The sequence below is a fragment of the Cucurbita pepo genome, chromosome 18, assembly GCF_057944985.1.
Source record: "Cucurbita pepo subsp. pepo isolate OVF chromosome 18, ASM5794498v1, whole genome shotgun sequence".
Taxonomy (NCBI): domain Eukaryota; kingdom Viridiplantae; phylum Streptophyta; class Magnoliopsida; order Cucurbitales; family Cucurbitaceae; genus Cucurbita; species Cucurbita pepo.
The window spans coordinates 431827-449627 of NC_141815.1; the positions used below are offsets into that span (position 1 = coordinate 431827).

The 17801-nt window shown below is 41.2% G+C and overlaps 2 protein-coding genes and 7 non-coding genes across 9 annotated transcripts; 8 read left to right on the forward strand and 1 right to left on the reverse strand.

Moving 5' to 3' along the window:
• Positions 1-1338: 1338 nt before the first annotated feature.
• On the reverse strand, positions 1339-8682 carry CRB (chloroplast RNA binding protein). The gene is made up of 10 exons (XM_023659625.2): positions 8493-8682; positions 6925-7059; positions 6753-6839; positions 5048-5138; positions 4919-4973; positions 3342-3402; positions 3036-3257; positions 1913-2029; positions 1747-1836; positions 1339-1662 (listed from the first exon to the last, which is right to left on the reverse strand). The coding sequence occupies exons 1-10, from the start codon at positions 8604-8606 to the stop codon at positions 1483-1485; spliced, it is 1152 nt and encodes a 383-aa protein (XP_023515393.2). The 5' UTR covers positions 8607-8682; the 3' UTR covers positions 1339-1482.
• A 2030-nt stretch (positions 8683-10712) lies between these two features.
• On the forward strand, positions 10713-15529 carry LOC111779782 (Golgi apparatus membrane protein-like protein ECHIDNA). The gene is made up of 6 exons (XM_023659920.2): positions 10713-10883; positions 11363-11419; positions 11513-11716; positions 11833-11892; positions 12770-12896; positions 15222-15529. The coding sequence occupies exons 1-6, from the start codon at positions 10869-10871 to the stop codon at positions 15305-15307; spliced, it is 549 nt and encodes a 182-aa protein (XP_023515688.1). The 5' UTR covers positions 10713-10868; the 3' UTR covers positions 15308-15529.
• Positions 15530-16261: 732 nt separating this feature from the next.
• On the forward strand, positions 16262-16333 carry TRNAC-GCA (transfer RNA cysteine (anticodon GCA)). The gene has a single exon. It is a non-coding gene; the product is annotated as a tRNA-Cys (tRNA).
• Positions 16334-16448: 115 nt separating this feature from the next.
• On the forward strand, positions 16449-16520 carry TRNAC-GCA (transfer RNA cysteine (anticodon GCA)). Its single transcript has one exon. It is a non-coding gene; the product is annotated as a tRNA-Cys (tRNA).
• A 115-nt stretch (positions 16521-16635) lies between these two features.
• On the forward strand, positions 16636-16707 carry TRNAC-GCA (transfer RNA cysteine (anticodon GCA)). The gene has a single exon. It is a non-coding gene; the product is annotated as a tRNA-Cys (tRNA).
• Positions 16708-16968: 261 nt separating this feature from the next.
• TRNAC-GCA (transfer RNA cysteine (anticodon GCA)) lies at positions 16969-17040 on the forward strand. The gene has a single exon. It is a non-coding gene; the product is annotated as a tRNA-Cys (tRNA).
• Positions 17041-17152: 112 nt separating this feature from the next.
• Positions 17153-17224, forward strand: TRNAY-GUA (transfer RNA tyrosine (anticodon GUA)). Its single transcript has one exon. It is a non-coding gene; the product is annotated as a tRNA-Cys (tRNA).
• A 112-nt stretch (positions 17225-17336) lies between these two features.
• TRNAC-GCA (transfer RNA cysteine (anticodon GCA)) lies at positions 17337-17408 on the forward strand. The gene has a single exon. It is a non-coding gene; the product is annotated as a tRNA-Cys (tRNA).
• A 283-nt stretch (positions 17409-17691) lies between these two features.
• TRNAY-GUA (transfer RNA tyrosine (anticodon GUA)) lies at positions 17692-17763 on the forward strand. The gene has a single exon. It is a non-coding gene; the product is annotated as a tRNA-Tyr (tRNA).
• Positions 17764-17801: the final 38 nt, after the last annotated feature.

The window sequence follows — 17801 nt, forward strand, 5'->3', positions numbered from 1 at the left end:
AACTCAACCAATCCAAATTACCCAACTCAAATCATAAAGGTTGGATTCGGTTAGATTTTTTTCGGTTCGGGTTGGTTTGCTGGTTGACTTTTTTTTGTCTGGTCAACTCGACTAACTCGAAATAGAGTTACAACATTATCTATCTTACTTTTCAGATTATTATGAATATTAACGATATTTGACTTTGCAATCAATATTAGCGATGTGTTGTGACTTGTGAATGTCTGATATTTGAATTTTATGAAATTTTAGTTATTAATGAAACATGTAGGGTAAAAAAATAATTAAAAATATCCCGACAAACCAACCTAAGTCAACTCAAGAATAGAGGGTTGGGTTGGCTTGGGTGGGCTGTGAAACTCTATTTGGGTTGTTCGAGTTACCAATTCGACCAACCTGAGGTTTCGGATTAGTCCAAAAGATTTTATCTAACCAACTCAACCCAACCTGTATACTAGGGGTGTACATGGTCCGGGTTGGGTTGAAGAATTTTTTTGATCCAACCCAAAAGTTCGGGTTGGTTAGATTGGTAACTCAACCCAACCCTCTCTTTTCGAGTTGGGTTTGGGTTGGGTTGTCAAATTTTTTTTAAAGTTTTATTTATTCACAATTTATAATTATTGGATACAACCTTACCTAAAATATATTAAAAGTTCACAAACAAACACAAATCAATCTATAATTATTCAAAAAAAAAAAAAAAAAAATCAATAAAAAACAACGAGCGAAAATTGTAACATACAAACATAGTGCAACAATGTCATAAAACTAAATACAACTAAATCCCGATATTTTTTGAGAATTGTAGAATAACAAAAATATAAGGATAGATTATGAAATTAAATAAACAATAAAAATAATTAGTTTAAAGGTATGGTATATAACAAAAATAAAAAATATATAAAAATATTTTAATTGAACATAACAAAAATAAACCGAACCGATTCAATTCGGGTTCAGAAAAATGAACCCAACCCTACCCGAAATGCTAATCCAACCCAACCCAACTCTTATAGTTCGGGTTGGGTTGGTTCAGGTTGTCGAGTTGAATGTACACACCTACCGTATACACATCTTATCAGAATTTCGTTTGAGGTCAATATCTAAAAAGAAATCAATACATTAATTTCAATATAAAATTTTAAGCAAACCAACCAATCATAATATTTCTTCTTTACGAGCATTTTCTCGTGTTTGATAATAATTTTAATTTTAAAAAACTTAAAATTTACCAACTTTTTTAGGTTTGTTTGTCACTTTTAAAAAACTTTACGACATCGACATGCTCGAGAATACTATCCAACATTGAGCTCGATATGCCTAAAAGCTAGAAAAATATGAACAAATTGCATGCCACTTGATGAAACTAGAGCAAAAACTCAAACAAATCTCCACATACATACAAATTTAAATCGATATCTCGACCCGAGATCCGTCGATAAACCCGTTTAGATCGGGTAAAAAACGAAAGAGAACGATGCCTCAAGCTTGAAGAACCAAGCTCTTGCCAAGGATTATGTCATCTGTTGAGAAATCAGCCTCTTTCCTGAAAGTGCCTCGGCCGAAGTCCAAGTTGTAGGAGTCGGTAAGTCCTTCGACCAAATCGAACTCGGGCTTCCACCCGAGCACGCTCTTCGCTTTCTCAACCGAGGCAAAGAAATGCTGCATTACATTATATATCAATACCAATAGTGCTATTTCGAGCCATCAGAATCATCGAACTTATCATTACGTGGACGAGATTACCTGATCACGGAAAGGGAATGGCTTCTTTTTTCCGAAGTCGAACTCCTTCGGGTTATAGTGGACGATCTCGGGCTCGGGAAAGCCTCCAGCCTGCGAAGTGAGCCAGTTTAGATATTAGCTCTACAATGAATACCATGGTGTCATGATCATGTCTCCAAGAAAGTACCTTTGCACAAGCTTTGGCTAACCCATCAAATGTCACATATTTTTCACCAGAGATATTGAATACTTGCTGGCTTGCCTTTTCATTACCAAGAACTTGAACAAAAGCTGTTGCCAAATCCTGTGGTCGTAAAAAACGTTCAATCATTTACTCGATTTTGATTCCTAAACAATTCACACTACGGCCATGAATGCTTTTTAGGACCGTTATTGTAACAGCCCAAGTCTACCGTTAGCAGATATTGTCCTCTTTGGGCAAGGTTTTTAAAACGTGTGTGATATACCACGTTGGTTGGGGAGGAGAACAAACCACCATTTATAACGGTGTAGAAACCGTCCCCTAGCAGACGCGTTTTAAAGCCTTGAGGGGAAGCCCGAAAGAAAAAATCCAAAGAGGATAATATCTGCTAGCGGTGGATCTGAGTTGTTACAAATGGTACCAGAGCTAGACACTGGACTATGAGCCAGCGAGGAGGCTGTTCCCCGAAGGGGGTAGACACGAGACGGTGTGCCAGTAAGGACACTAGGCCTCAAAGGGGGGTGGATTTGGCGGGGTCCCACGTCGATTGGAGAAAGGAAAGAGTGCCAGCGAGGGCGCTGGCCCCGAAGGGAGGTGGATTGTGAGAGTCCCACATTGGTTGGGGAAGAGAACGAAATACCCTTTATAAGGGTGTGAAAACCTTCCCCTAGCAGACGCGTTTTAAAGCCTTGAGGGGAAGCTCGAAAGGGAAAGCCCAAAGAGGACAATATATGCTAGCGGTGGATCTGGGCCGTTACAACGTGTCTACTATGGAGAAGTTTTGTAACAGCCCAAGCCCACCGCTAGCAGATATTGTCCTCTTTGGGCTTTCCCTCTCGGGCTTCCCCTCAAGGCTTTAAAACGCGTCTTCTAGGGAATGGGTGTTTCGTTTTCCATAGGTTTTCACACCTTAATAAAGAATGTTTCGTTCCTCTCTCCAAGGCTTTAAAACGCGTCTTCTAGGGAATGGGTGTTTCGTTTTCCATAGGTTTTCACACCCTAATAAAGAATGTTTCGTTCCTCTCTCCAACTAATGTAGGATCTCTCACACTTACAACAGACTTAACGGTTTGTTCCTGTTGCATAAATAGTACATAGTAGCACAGACCTTGACGTGACCGAGTTGGGTAATTTGAATGCCCGAGTTGGGTATCGGAATGGGGCGACCGGCTTTCAACCGGTGGAAGAACCATTCCTCCACAGGGTTGTAGTTCAATGGTCCATAGATGTAGACGGGTCTTATAGATGTCCAGTTAACATCCTTCGATGCCAGTAAGCTTTCCGTCTCGAGCTTTCCCTTGTGTCGACTCTTTGGATCGACTGCGTCTACCTATGATATGAAAGCAAAGTCGAGGTCAAGCTTTGAGTGAACCATTTATTTGGTATTTGACAAAGGAAGTAAACTGATAGGTACCTCAAAGTGAGGTAGGAGATCAGATTTGAGGTAAACACCCGCTGAAGAACAGTATATAAACCTGAGAATAATTAGATACATCACATTCCATGCTATGTTTTGTTATGAACCCTAATGTTCGGACTAGCTTCTGTCGAGATATTGTCCACTTCGGCCCATTACGTATACTCGTCAGCCTCACGGTTTTAAAACACGTTTGCTAGGGAGAGGTTTCCACACCCTGATAAGGAATGCTTCGTTCCCCTTTCTAACCGATGTGGGATCTCACAATCCACCTCCTTTGGGGGCCCAGCGTCCTCGCTAGCACACTGCCCGGTGTTTGGCATTGATACCATTTGTAATAGCTCAAGCCCACCGCTAACAGATATTGTCCGCTTTGGCCCATTATGTATCACCGTCAGCCTCACGGTTTTAAAACACGTCTTCTAGGGAGAGGTTTCCACACCCTTATAAAGAATGCTTCGTTTCTCTCTCTAACCGGTGGTGGATCTCACAATCCACCTCACTTGGGGGCCCAACATCCTCGCTGGCACACTGCTTGGTGTCTGGCTCTAATACTATTTGTAATAGCCCAAGCCCACCGCCAGCAGATATTGTCCGCTTCGACTTGTTACGTATCATCGTCAGACTCACGGTTTTAAAACGCGTCTGCTAGGGAGAGGTTTCCACACCCTTATAAGGGATGTTTTGTTCCACTCCAACCGATGTGGGATCTCACAATCCACCCCCATGGGGGCCAGTGTCCTCGCTAGCATACTACCTGGTGTCTAGCTCTGATACATTTGTAACAATCTAAGCCCACCGCACCGCTAGCAGATATTGTCCGCTTCAGCCCGTTACGTATCACCGTCAGCCTCATGGTTTTAAAATGCGTCTTTTAGGGAGAGGTTTCCACTCCCTTATAAGGAAGTTTCGTTCCCCTCTCCAACCAATGTGGGATCTCACAATCCACCCCCTTGGGGCCTAACATCCTCACTAGCACACTGCCCGGTGTCTGGCTCTGATACATTTGTAACAGCCCAAGCCCACCGCTGGCAAATATTGTCCGTTTCAGCCCGTTACGTATCACCGTCAGCCTCATGGTTTTAAAATGCGTCTTCTAGGGAGAGGTTTCCACACCCCTATAAGGAATGTTTCGTTCCCCTCTCCAACCGATGTGGGATCTCACAATCCACCCCCTTGGGGGCCCAACGTCCTTACTGGCACACTTCCCAGTGTCTGGCTTTGATATCATTTGTAATAGCTCAAGCCCACCGCTATCAGATATTGTCCGTTTCGACCCGTTACATATCACTCACGGTTTTAAAACAAGTCTCCTAGGGAGAGATTTCTACACCCTTATAAGGAATGCTTCGTTCTCCTCTCCAACCGATACGAGACCTCACACTTACGTACTATACTAATGTCATGGGACAGCTACCGTACAATATAACAATGAGTTCGGAAAACTTATAGAACATTTAATATTTCAACCAGACGATCACCATGATTCGAACATACGAACTCGAAGCATATAAAAGTAACAATATCAGCAACTAACATATAAAAGAAAGTGGATATCATTTAGGAGATCTTACTGCTCTAGCTTAGGCAATGCATCTAAAATTGGTTCAACTTCAACTGCTTCTCGCCCTGAAATCAAGCAGCAGTGAGTATCAGGGTGAAGAACTTCAAACCAAAACAGATCAATCCAGAATCATACACACCATTTATGTCGTAAACGACATCGAACCCTGCAGCCGAGAGGCTCGATTTCACGAAATCGAAGTCTTTTCTGTCTCCCTTCAAATGTAGAACCTGGAACATATGAATCAAATAAAATCGTTAAACCACATTTCTTGAGCTACCGAATTATAAGGCTTAAATTGTAACGACTCAGGGTCACTGCTAGTAGATATTGTTTTCTTTAAGCTTTCTCTTTCGGGCTTCCCCTCAAGGTTTTTAAAATGCATCTAGGGAGAGGTTTTCATACCATTATAAAGGGTGTTTCGTTCTTCTCCCCAACCAAGGCGGGATATCACAATCCACCCCTTCTTTGGGCTTTCCCTTTCGGGGTTCACCTCAAGGCTTTTAAAACGCGTCTAGGGAGAAGTTTCCACACCCTTACAAAGGGTGTTTCGTTCTCCTCCTCATTGGCACTTGTTCCTTTTTCCAATCGATGTGGGACCCTCACCAAATCCACCCCCTTTGGTCGGAGCCCAGTGTCGTTACTGGCACACCGCCTCGTGTCTACCCCCTTCGAGGAAGAGCATCCTCGTTGGCACATTGTCTAGTGTCTGGCTCTAATACTACTTGTAACGGTCAAGGCCCACTGCTAGCAGATATTGTCCTCTTTGGGCTTTCCCTTTCGGGCTTCCACACCCTTATAAAGGTGTTTCGTTCTCCTCCCCAACCAATATGGGATATCACAATCCACCCCCCTTCAAGGCCCAGCGTCCTCACTGACACTCGTTTCTTTTTTCAATCGATGTAGGACCACAGCCTTATAAATGGTGTTTCGTTCTCCTCTCCAACCGATATGAGATATCACAATTCACCCCCCTTCAGGGCCCAACATCCTCACTGACACTCGTTCCTTTTTCCAATCGATGTAGGACCCCACTAAATCCACCTCCCTTCAGGGCCAGCGTCATTACTGGCACACCGTCTCATGTCTACCCCCCTTCGGGGAACAGCCTCCTCGCTGGCACATTACCTCTGGCTCTGATCTATTTGTAACGGCCCAGGCCCACCTAGCAGATATTGTCCTCTTTGAGTTTTCCCTTTCGGGCTTCCCCTCAAGATTTTTAAAACGTGTCTAGGGAGAGGTTTCCACACCCTTATAAAGGGTATTTCGTTCTCCTCCCCAACCAATGTGGGATATCACAATCCACCTCTTTCAGGGCCCAGCGTCCTCATTGACACCCATTCCTTTTTCCGATCGATGTAGGATCCCCACCAAATCTACCTCCCTTTGGGGCCAACATCCTTACTGGCACACCGCCTCATGTCTACCCCCTTTGGGGAACAGCCTCCTCGTTGACACATTACTCCCCTCAAGGTTTTTAAATCGCATATGCTAGGGAGAGGTTTCCACACCCTTATAAAGGGTGTTTCGTTCTCCTCCCCAACCAATATGGGATATCACAATCCACCCCCCCTTCAGAACCCAGCGTCCTCGTCGGCACTCGTTCCTTTTTCCAAACGACGTGGGACCCCCACCAAATCCACCTCCCTTCAGGGCTAGCGTCCTTACTGGCACACCGTCTCATGTCTACCTCTTTCGGGGAACAGCCTCCTCGCTAGCACATTACTCCCCTCAAGGTTTTTAAAACGCATCTGCTAGGGAGAGGTTTCCACACCCTTACAAAGGGTGTTCCGTTCTCCTCCCCAACCAACGTGGGATATCACATAAATGGAAGCTTAAAAGACCTTGGATTTAAAATCAGCATAATCTGCATCCGACTCGCCAGGCAATTGTTGCGTAACGGGCGCTTTTCCTCTCGTAAACAAAGTCACCTGCCATAATTAACAAGCTCTATGAATCTTTCTAATGAGAATCTGTAGCTAGCAAGCAAAGCAAGAAGAAGGAGAATGGCTTAACCTGATGGCCCTCTTTGACAAGAAGTCTAGACAAGAAGATACCAATAAATCTGGTGCCACCCATTACAAGGATGTTCTTCTTGGCGCTAGCTGTAACATGTAATGCCCCTTTTGGCTGCATAACCTTCCTCTTATACTGCAATCCAGACCAAACCCAATTGAGAATACATATAAATCAACGACTTAAGCTTCCTAACATAGTGTAGTTTAACTCGGTTTCAGAGCAAAAAGATGTTAAGATCGCACAACAATGCAAACTCGAATTACCGTCTTTCACTGTAGGCTTCATATCCCAACAAAAGACACAGGTACATAATAAAAAACTCGAACTAGATTCGATTCTCCTATTCCTGACTCTAACGGCCCAAGCTCACCACTAGTAGATATTGTCCTCTCTGAGCTTTCCCTTTTAGGTTTCCAAACGCGTCTGCTAGGGAGAGGTTTCCACACCCTTATAAAGGGTGTTTCGTTCTCCTTTCCAACCGACGTGGGATCTTACAATCCACCCCCCTTCAGGGCTCAACGTCCTCGCTGGCACTCGTTCCTTTCTCCAATCGATGTGGGACCCCTACCAAATCCACCCCCTTTGAGCCAACGTCCATATTGGCACACCGCCTCCTCACTGGCACATCGCGCTTTCGTTCTCCACCCCAACCGATGTGGGATCTTACAATTCACCCCCCTTTAGGGCCCACTCGTTCCTTTCTCCAATCGATGTGGAACCCCCACCAAATCCACCCCTTTGGGGCCAGCGTCCTTACTGGCACACCACCTCATGCAACCCCTTCGGAGAACAGTCTCCTCACTGGCACATCGTCCAGTGTCTGGCTCTGATACGGATCAGAAGCATCTAGTAGTGTCACGCCAATCGAAAGAGTTGAGCTACTAATCTAAGGGTTGGAGAACTCGGTAGAAGCTATTTGCCGTTTTCGCCTAGTAGATGTTGTCCTCTATGGGCTTTTCCCTTCAAGATTCCCCTCAAGGTTTTTAAAACGCATTTGCTACGGAGAGGTTTCCACACCCTTACAAAGTGTGTTTCGTTTTCCTCCCCAACCGATGTGGGATCTTATAATCCACCTCCTTTAGGGCCCAGCGTCCTTGCTGGCACTCGTTCCTTTCTCCAATCGATGTGAGACCCCCACCAAATCCACCCCATTCCAGGCCTGTCACACTGGTCATGCTACCCCATTCGGAGAACCGTCTCCTCACTAGTACATCGTTTAGTGTCTGGCTCTGATATTGATCAAAAGCATCTAGCAGTGTCACGCCAATCGAAAGAGTTGAGCTACTAATCTAAGGGTTGGGGAACTCGGTAGAAGCTATTTGCCGTTTCCGCCTTTGACAGCTTCACAATAACTCCCCCTACCTCTATCTCGAATGAGAAACGAGTCTTTTCCCTCCGAAATCCGAATCAATATCCATTTATAGGGACACCCAAATCAATATCCAGTGATTTTGATGCCATAACAACAAAACCCATCAAGGATTTCCAGTTTGAATCAAGATTCAAGAGTAAAAAATGATACCCAGATTAGAAACATGAACAAGGAAAGAGTAAGAGAAAGGGACCTGAACTTGGGCGTGGAGTCTGGCGCCATGGAAGTCGGAAAGTGAAGAAGGAAGAACAGAGAATGAAGGCGATTTTTGGTGGTGAGCAGCCATTGGGTTTGCCATGATACCCATTTGGAAACCCTGTGTTCTTGCTGCTTGGTGGTGGGATTAAAAGGGTAATGGATTTGAAAGGATGTTCTTGTGAAGGCATGGCTTCTGTTTCTCTGGCTGGATTTCGTTCCAATGTTTTGAGGATAAGACTATGATTTGCCTCCACCTCTCATTCAACTTCAACCCATTACCCTGCCCGGTACCACTCATCAAGTCATATCAGCACCACATAGAGACCAAGCTTGGTTACCCTTACCCACCGAGCTATGAGCCCATGACTCTCTTTCTAATATTAGGTTATATGTTGAAATTGTGAGTGTCTCAAAGAGGTGAACGAAACATCGTTTATAACCCTAGCAAACGTGTTTTAAAGTCTTGAGAGGAAACTCAAAGAGGACAATATTTACTAGAGGTGGGCTTGAGTGGTTACAAATGGTATCAGAGCCAGACACCGGGCTATGTGCCAGCGAGGAGGCTGTTCCCTGAAGGGGTAGACATGAGGCGGTGTGCCAGTAAGGACGCTCGCCCTGAAGGGGGGGATTGTGAGAGTCCCACATTGGTGGGGGAGAACAAAACACCCTTCATATAAAGGGTGTGGAAACTGAGTAAGGACACTGGGCCCCGAAGGGAGTGAATTGTGAGAGTTCCACATTGGTTGAGGAGGAGAACAAAACACAATTTATGTAAAGGGTGTGGAAACCGAGTAAGGACATGGCCCCGAAGGGAGGTGGATTGTGAGAGTTTCACATTAGTTGAGGAGGAGAACAAAACACCCTTTATATAAAGGGTGTGGAAACCCAATAAGGCCGCTGGGCCTCGGAGGGGTGGATTGTGAGAGTCCCACATTGATGGGGTAGGAGAACAAAACACCCTTCATATAAAGGGTGTGGAAACCGAGTAAGGACGTTGGCCCCGAAGGGTGGTGGATTGTGAGAGTCTCACATTGGTTGGGGAGGAGAACAAAACACCCTTTATATAAAGGGTGTGGAAACCCCGGTATATGAAGGGCGTGGAAACCTTTCTTTAGTAGACGTGTTTTAAAGGCTCGAGTCCCCTCACAAGAAAGCTCAAAGACAATATTTGCTAAATGTAGACTTGGGCTTGAGCTTGAGCTGTTATAGAAATAAGAGACTTTTTGAGACCATTCGAAGTGTTGTTAGCTCAGGATGCCTTAGGCGAGACATCAAGTACACGTATCGTTACAGATTAACCAATTTCTAGATGCTGGAGTAGATCCTAAAGGGATTTCACTTCCTCATGAATTTATCTTGAATTGGGATTTTTGGTGTAGGATAATGAACTTGAAACGTGGAGCCCAAGTGGTTATAGTGGCCAATAACATCCTAGTTGATGGCTGCATTCCTCTTCGTGCATGGCACTCGAGGAACCACGGGGCACTCCATACGGAGCAGATTTTTCCTTACGGTGGGCTGATTTTTCCTATAATAGAAGAAATACGGGATCTGGGCCTTTTTTGGGGATAAAATTTTCTTAACGAACCACAGCCAATCTGAATTGATCTTGTAAGAGACCCACGAGAGAACAAATTCCTGTCTCGAATCTGTTCTTTCCTTCACCTTCAAGCACGAGGTAAATAAATTCATTTAGTAGCTCTTTGATTGAATTTGATTTTGCTCGTCTCCAGCTTCTCCCAATTATGTTGGGTAATAGAATAGGGCGGCTTGCTCTAACCAAGACTCCACTTTTGCTCTTGATCGACGTTGGGTCGGAGTTTGGTGAACCAACTGGTCGCTCCTCTCCTCTATCGTTAGGATTTAAATTAAGTACGGTAATTTTTATTTTCTATTTTTTATTTTAAATTTTAAGTTTAAAAATATTAAAATAGAAAATAAAAATTACCATACTTATTTAAATCCTCAAATCAAAATTAAAAATCAATAATTTCAATAAATTTGACAAAATTAAAAATCAATAAAATAAAATAAATATTATTATTATTATTATTATTATTATTAAAATTTCAATAATTTTAATAATAATAATAATAATAATAATTTTTTTTAGGCAAATTTTGTTCGAATTAATTTTAAATTGATTAAGAAATTTAAAAAAGAAAAGGAGAAAAAAAAAAAAAAAAAAAAAAAAAACTTAAATTAAATGAAGACGTGAGTTTTTTTCTTTGTTTCCGTGCTGCTTCAATTTTCCTCGGCGAGCGCGTAGCGACGGAGGGAGCGGCGTTTACTCCTCATTTCTGCATCCCCAAACGCAATTCAACCCATACCAGCAAGAAAAAATTGTGCAAAATCTCCCAGTTTCCCGATCATGGATCCGAATCAGGTAAAATTCGCTAGTTTCAACTTTTTTAGATCTTCCTCATCTTTAATTTCTTTAATTATCATCTTTACATGCTTATAAATGTTGTTAATCTTCTGGTTAAGGCATTTTCGCCTCCTTGCCCTTGTTGAATGCCAGATCTAATCGAAAATTTCCGTCTGGAGCTACAATGGTGGTTGTTTTTTTTTTTTTTTTTTTGTTTTTTTGTCGGTTGATTGGGAGGATCAACGGTAGAACATCTGTTGAACGAACAAAATCCGCGATTAATGTAAGATCTGAGCTGACGACGGACAGATTATGATGGAATTTCAAATTAGCTATGGTTGAATTTCAACTGGTTTAGATTTTCGTTCTTGAATCATAGGATTGAGCGCGTTATTGGGTGTCAGTTTGTGAAATTGGGGTTACATTGTGCCTCTTGAGTTGGAAGGCTTTTACAGTGTAATTGCTACTGTTTGACTCATACCATGCCTCTTTTGCAGCCACCCGTAGAAAATTATGCTAACCCGAAGACTTGTTTCTTTCATGTCTTTTTTAAGGTAAGGCTATGTAACTATGATGTCAATGGAGTTCATTCTTGAATGATCTCTGGGCTTTCTGGGATTTATGTGATCGTGGTTCTTCTTTTTCAGGCTGGAGCATTGGCTTTTTACATTCTTTCCTCTCTATTTTTCAGCAGTTTTGTTATCATTTTTGTGGTGACTGTTTTTCTCGCTGCTCTTGACTTTTGGGTTGTGAAGAATTTGAGTGGACGTATATTGGTCGGTTTAAGGTGGTGGAATGAAATAGATGATATGGGTGAGAGTGTGTGGAAATTTGAAAGCCTTGATCAAGAGGTGAGTGTTCTAGTTCTTACATTTTCAGAATTTGCTTCTCATTTGTGTTACCAGGACAACATTTTAAATGCCTGTTTCTCACTTCTAATGCTCATGGATCCTTGGTTATTCTCTAGTCATTGGCTCGGATGAACAAAAAAGATTCCTGGCTGTTCTGGTGGACCTTGTACCTCACGGTAAGAAAATATAATGATCCCAAATATCGTGATAATTTGATTATGTGTTTCCAATATTTTATCAAACAAGGTTGGTGATTTCGTGAAATAAATTTTATCATACCGATACGAGTGAATGTCTGAAGGTATGATACCTGAAAGAGAATAGTGATTTATTCGTTGCAGTTAACGTACATGTCTAAAGCTTAGTAAATCTGGAGACAGGCCAGTCACTTTGATTTTATGTTTTCTTTTGTTGATGGCAGGGCGGGGGAAATTAAAGAAATTACGTATTCAAGAAAAAACCAATTTTATGTTATTTTTTAAATTTTGTTTTCCCTCAAAGTATGCTGTGGAATTTAGTTATTATGCACTGAAAAAATGCCATTCCTTTACTATTCATGAAACATGGCCTCAAAAAGGGGGGAGAAAAAGAAGATGAAAATAGTTGGATACAAAAGATTTAATATTTTGAGCTGTTTCCTTCTTGATAATAACTTGTAAAAGAATTTTGTTAATTAGAAAATCATTTTGTGTTTTGGGAAACTGATTTCCAAACTAGTTGAACTAAGTACACATAAGACATACAAACTTACATTACTATTGACTGATTTTCTGGTTCAGCTGATCTTAAAATTTACATTTATTCAAAGATGCAAATATAGTGGTTAAATTATAAATGGTAATTAATGTTCTTGAACTAAAAAATTAGTCACTTACCTTAGAACTGATAGAACCAGGAAAAGTGTTTTGTAACATCCTCTTGATAGTTTCTCTAAAGAGTGGATTTTCTTCATTTTTTAATTTGATTTAATCAATGAAATTTTCTGTTTCTTGTATAAAAAACAATTATCTTCAATATTCATTATGCTTATGCTTCTGAACCTATGAGTAACAGGCAGTTGCATGGACTGTGCTGGGCATATTCTCGTTGATAAAGTTTCAAGCTGATTATCTCCTCGTCGTAGGAGTTTGTTTGACTTTGAGCATTGCAAACATTATCGGCTTTACAAAATGTCGTAAAGGTAAGCAATGTGTTCCATGAACTACAAAAATCCTATAGTGTTCGTACAAGCACTACAAAGCCTGATTTATTATGGTAGTCTCTCTGTCGGTAATAGCTTCTGATTCCATGAAAAGCTTCTGAATTTTTTTTTTGAAGCTTTTAGAAAATTGTTTCTAAACGTCCAAGGGATATATCATTGTGAAACCCTGCCTGCTGTTTGTTATTTTGTTAGCTGGCTTTATATTTCAGTCATTGTTAGAAGATATTGAGTTCAGTAGGGACTTGATGCTTAAATCTTTGCCATGGAAAGGATACGTACTCTAGCGAGCCATGGAAGCTCGTGCTCCGAAGATCATAGAAGCAATACTGTAGAAAAAAGAAGATTTATTGCAATGTAGCTCCATAGGAACCATAAATAAAAAGACGTGAAATATTAGCAAAAATAGAGATCTTAGGAGCAATAGAAAGGAATGTCGTAACTGGGGTGGGTGAAGGTTCAGGAGCTAGCCTGCTTCGGTAGTGATAGTTGCTTCAAAGGAGATATGGAGTCGGAGGGGGTTTTTCTTTGGGGCTTGGGGGATGGAATAGATAGGACCCCACAAGTTTTGAGAGAATTTGTCACTGGAATTCACACGAAAGGAAACGAGGAGCATGTGAGGATATGAGAAGATAGATATCTCTATTTTGTTTGTGACCTTTATGCTTGTTGTGGACCTTAGTAACTTGTAATGTAGTTCTTAGACACATAGACATGCATAGCGATACAAATGGCTCATATATATATGGTTAGTGCTTAAAGTATCCAATGCATCAACTTCTTCAATGAACCCCTTAACCATTATTTTTTTCTATAAGGAACCAAGTTGCATGGACGGAACGAAATATTTAACATGAGGCAAAATCTCATTGAATTAAAAGTATGTGACCAAAAGACAAGAAATCGGATGATTATGAAGAAATTTAGACAAGGAACTTAATGAGGAAGCCACGAAAATAGTAAAATCCTATTAGTCCCAAGAGATCTCCAAATTCAGACACTTTCCTTAGAATAGTTTAGATCCCAAAAAGCCATAGAAATTGTTCATCCTTGAACATAAGAGGAAGACCGACCAAAAGATGAACAACAGCTCCTTAACGCTTCTCGGCATGGCCGCTTCAAGTTAAAAAATATCAAACGACCTCCACTCAGGATCAACTTTTTCTTCATACCTTTTGCACATATTATACTGGGGCAAAGAATGAAATTGATGTTTGTGTGCATTTAATGAGTTTTTTTTTTTTCAGTTGTCGTTACCCTTTTCCTAACATTTTCAGGACATCCATTATAGGGCCGTTCTTTAGTTCAGCATCCCGCAGTCTCCTACTACTAAAATAGGTGGAGGGGGTTTAGATATAAAAATCAAATACCCGTCTTGTCGTGCATTATATATATGTTCTCTCACACACACACACGTATGTATGTATTCTTTTGATAAATATGTTTCTGAATTGACATGAAACAGCTTTCAAATGGGACGATATTTGGCATTGGAAAGTTCGTAGGATACTTTCTTAGATAGGCCATCACCATGATTTTGAGCCATGTACTCAAAGTTGTCCGAACAAACAACTTTTCCCTTACCAATTACAGCCATTTTAGTACTACTACTGCACATGTTGATGTATTTGCCAACTAATTAGGCACTCAAACTTATAGTTCATAACTGCCGGGGAAATTGCACCCACCTTTCTTCTAAGACTCATCAAGCTTGTAATGGCCCAAGTCTACTGAAAGCATATATTATCCTTTTTGGGCTTTCCTTTTCGGACTTCTCCTCAAGGTTTTTAAAACACGCTGCTAGGGAGAGGCTCCACACCCTTATAAAGAATGCTTCGTTCTCCTCCCCCAACCAATGTGGGATCTTACAATCCACCCCTGCAAACACATGCAACTCATGAGCTAGGACCTATCATTAAACCATCTTAGAATAGTGGTATTTTATTTCCTAGACTTTAGGTTAGCATAAGGTGTTTTTACTTTTATTGTTCATGTATTTCATTTAGTATTTCGTTATGTTGTTTTAAAAATGTTTTCGAACACGAGTCCATGACAATGTTTTATGATGAAGTTTTAAATGTTTAATTCCGCATAAGAGCATAGGTTATAATGATGGTAACGACTTTAGGTTAGTAGCAACCTAGGGTCGTTACAGTTAGATATTGCCACTCAGTCGTGGGTTGACTCAAATTTTTGTAATTCTTACCCGGCCCTCTTTTTTCTTCTTTACACTCTTCTCCTAAGACTGATTTAGGCATTGATGAAATTATTGGCATTTGGGCTGATGGTGTTGCTAATAACTTTCAGATGCGAAGAAGCAGTTTCAGCAATTTGCCACGCAGACCATTGCTTCTCAGTTCTCTTCTACATTACAATCAGCCTTTAGTGTATGAGGCGTCCATACCATATGTGAATCGGAAGCACATGAGATGTGTTGAGCAGTAGCTCTCAGGGCATGTAAATATGCATTGTTTTAGGCATTACTGGATTGAACTTTCTTTTTTGGTTATACAAAGAAAAATATTGAATAACTTTGTATGTCTCCCTTTTACCAATGTTTTGTATTGTGATGATCCAATGATATGAATCGTAGAAAAAACATTAATTTTGCTATATACCTATAATACTTGTGGGTGCCTGCCATGACATTCAGACAGTTGGGTAGCACTCTATTCAAACTTGCTTCATGCCTTTAACGTCATTTAATGTGATTTAATGTGATGTCCCACGTTGGTTGGGGAGGAGAACAAACCACCATTTATTAGGGTGTGGAAACCGAACAAACCACCATTTATTAGAAAACTTAGGACACTAATTTCTTCAATAGAGGCTCGCTAAGTTTAAGATCACATAAAACGGGTTCATCAAGAGGGGACCGGTTTGAACCCAGTTGGACTCTTTCATTCATTTCTTCTCCTTTCATTTTTGTCGTGTATATCTACTTTCTTCATCAATGTTTCAGAAATCTATGTAGGGCCTCATGACGGCTTTTGGACTCCTGAAAACGATAGGGTCGCAGTTTATTTTGGTCACTTACCGAGTGCCCACTAAGTTTGAGATCAAACAAAATTGGTCCATAGCTTAGTTGTAGAACATTGGACCGCAGATCAATAGGTCACCAGTTTATACCAGGTTGGGCCCTTTCATTATTTACCTTTCATTTTTTTTTTCACGAACACTTTTCTTTATACCGTTTGCATGGAAGGTAATGTGATCACATATTCTTCATCAATGTTTCCGAAATCCAATAAGGCCTCATGACCGCTTTTGGACTCGTTTAAAAGATTGAGTCGCAGTTTATTTCGATCACTCTTCGAGGGCTCACTAAGTTTGAGATCACACAAAATGGGTCCATAGCTCAGTGGTAGAGCATTTGACTGCAGATCAAGAGGTCACCGGTTCGAACCCGGTTGGGCCCTTTTACTCATTTCTATTTTCTTTAATTTTTGTCATGAACACTATTCTTTATTTCGTTTGCATGGAATGAAATGTGACCACTTTCCGAGTGCTCACTATGTTTGAGATCACCCAAATGGGTCCATAGCTCAGTGGTAGAGCATTTGACTGCAGATCAAGAGGTCACCGGTTCGAACCTGGTTGGGCCCTTTTACTCATTTCTATTTTCTTTAATTTTTGTCATGAACACTATTCTTTATTTCGTTTGCATGGAATGAAATGTGATCACTTTCCGAGTGCTCACTATGTTTGAGATCACTCAAATGGGTCCATAGCTCAGTGGTAGAGCATTTGACTGCAAATTAAGAGGTCACCGGTTTGAACCCGGTTGGGCCCTTCCACTTGAACACTATTCTTTATTTTGTTTGCATGGAATGAAATGTGATCACTTTTCGAGTGCTCACTAAGTTTGAGATCACCCAAAATGGGTCCATAGCTCAGTGGTAAAGCATTTGACTGCAGATCATCCAGTTGTTGGCCCTTTTACTCATTTTTATTTTATTTAATTTTTTTCATGAACACTATTCTTTATTTCGTTCGCATGGAATGAAATGTGATCACTTTCCGAGTGCTTACTAAGTTTGAAATTGACCACAATGGGTCCATAGCTCAGTGGTAGAGCATTTGACTGCAGATCAAGAGGTCACTGGTTCGAACCCGGTTGGGCCCTTTCACTCATTTTTGTCATGAACGCTATTCTTTATTTTGTTTGCATGAAATGAAATGTGATCACTTTATTTCGGTCACTTTCTGAGTGCTCACAGTTTGAGATTACCTAAAATGGGTCCATAGCTCAGTGGTAGAGCATTTGACTGCAGATCAAGAGGTCACCGGTTCAAACCCGGTTGGGCCGTTTTACTCATTTTTGTCATGAACGCTATTCTTTATTTCGTTTGCATGGAATGAAATGTGATCACTTTATTTCGGTCACTTTCCGAGTGCTCACAGTTTGAGATTACCTAAATTGGGTCCATAGCTCAGTGGTAGAGCATTTGACTGCAGATCAAGAGGTCACCGGTTCGAACCCGGTTGGGCCGTTTTACTCATTTTTGTCATGAACGCTATTCTTTATTTCGTTTGCATGGAATGAAATGTGATCACTTTATTTCGGTCACTCTCCGAGTGCTCACTAAGTTTGAGATTATCTAAAATGGGTCCAATGGTAGAGCATTTGACTGCAGATCAAGAGGTCCCGATTGGGTCCTTTCACTCATTTTTGTTTCCTTTCATTTCTGTCGTGAACACTATTCTTTATTTCGTTTGCATGGAATGAAATGTGATCACTTTCCAAGTGCTCACTAAGTTTGAGATCACCCAAAATAGGTCCATAGCTTAGTGGTAGAGCATTTGATTGTAGATCAAGAGGTCACCGGTTTGAACCCGGTTGGGTCCTTTCACTCATTTCTATTTCCTTTCATTTTTGTCATGAAC

Bases quoted from the DNA above. Each gene is read 5' to 3' on its own strand.
- CRB (XM_023659625.2), bottom strand. From the start codon at position 8,606: ATGGGTATCATGGCAAACCCAATGGCTGCTCACCACCAAAAATCGCCT. The intron at 3,403-4,918 runs GTAAGATCTCCT...AATTATTCTCAG, and splicing joins GCATTGCCTAAGCTAGAGCA to GTTTATATACTGTTCTTCAG. The intron at 3,258-3,341 runs GTACCTATCAGT...TTCATATCATAG, and splicing joins ATCTCCTACCTCACTTTGAG to GTAGACGCAGTCGATCCAAA.
- LOC111779782 (XM_023659920.2), top strand. The intron at 11,420-11,512 runs GTAAGGCTATGT...CTTCTTTTTCAG, and splicing joins TCTTTCATGTCTTTTTTAAG to GCTGGAGCATTGGCTTTTTA. The intron at 11,893-12,769 runs GTAAGAAAATAT...TATGAGTAACAG, and splicing joins GGTGGACCTTGTACCTCACG to GCAGTTGCATGGACTGTGCT.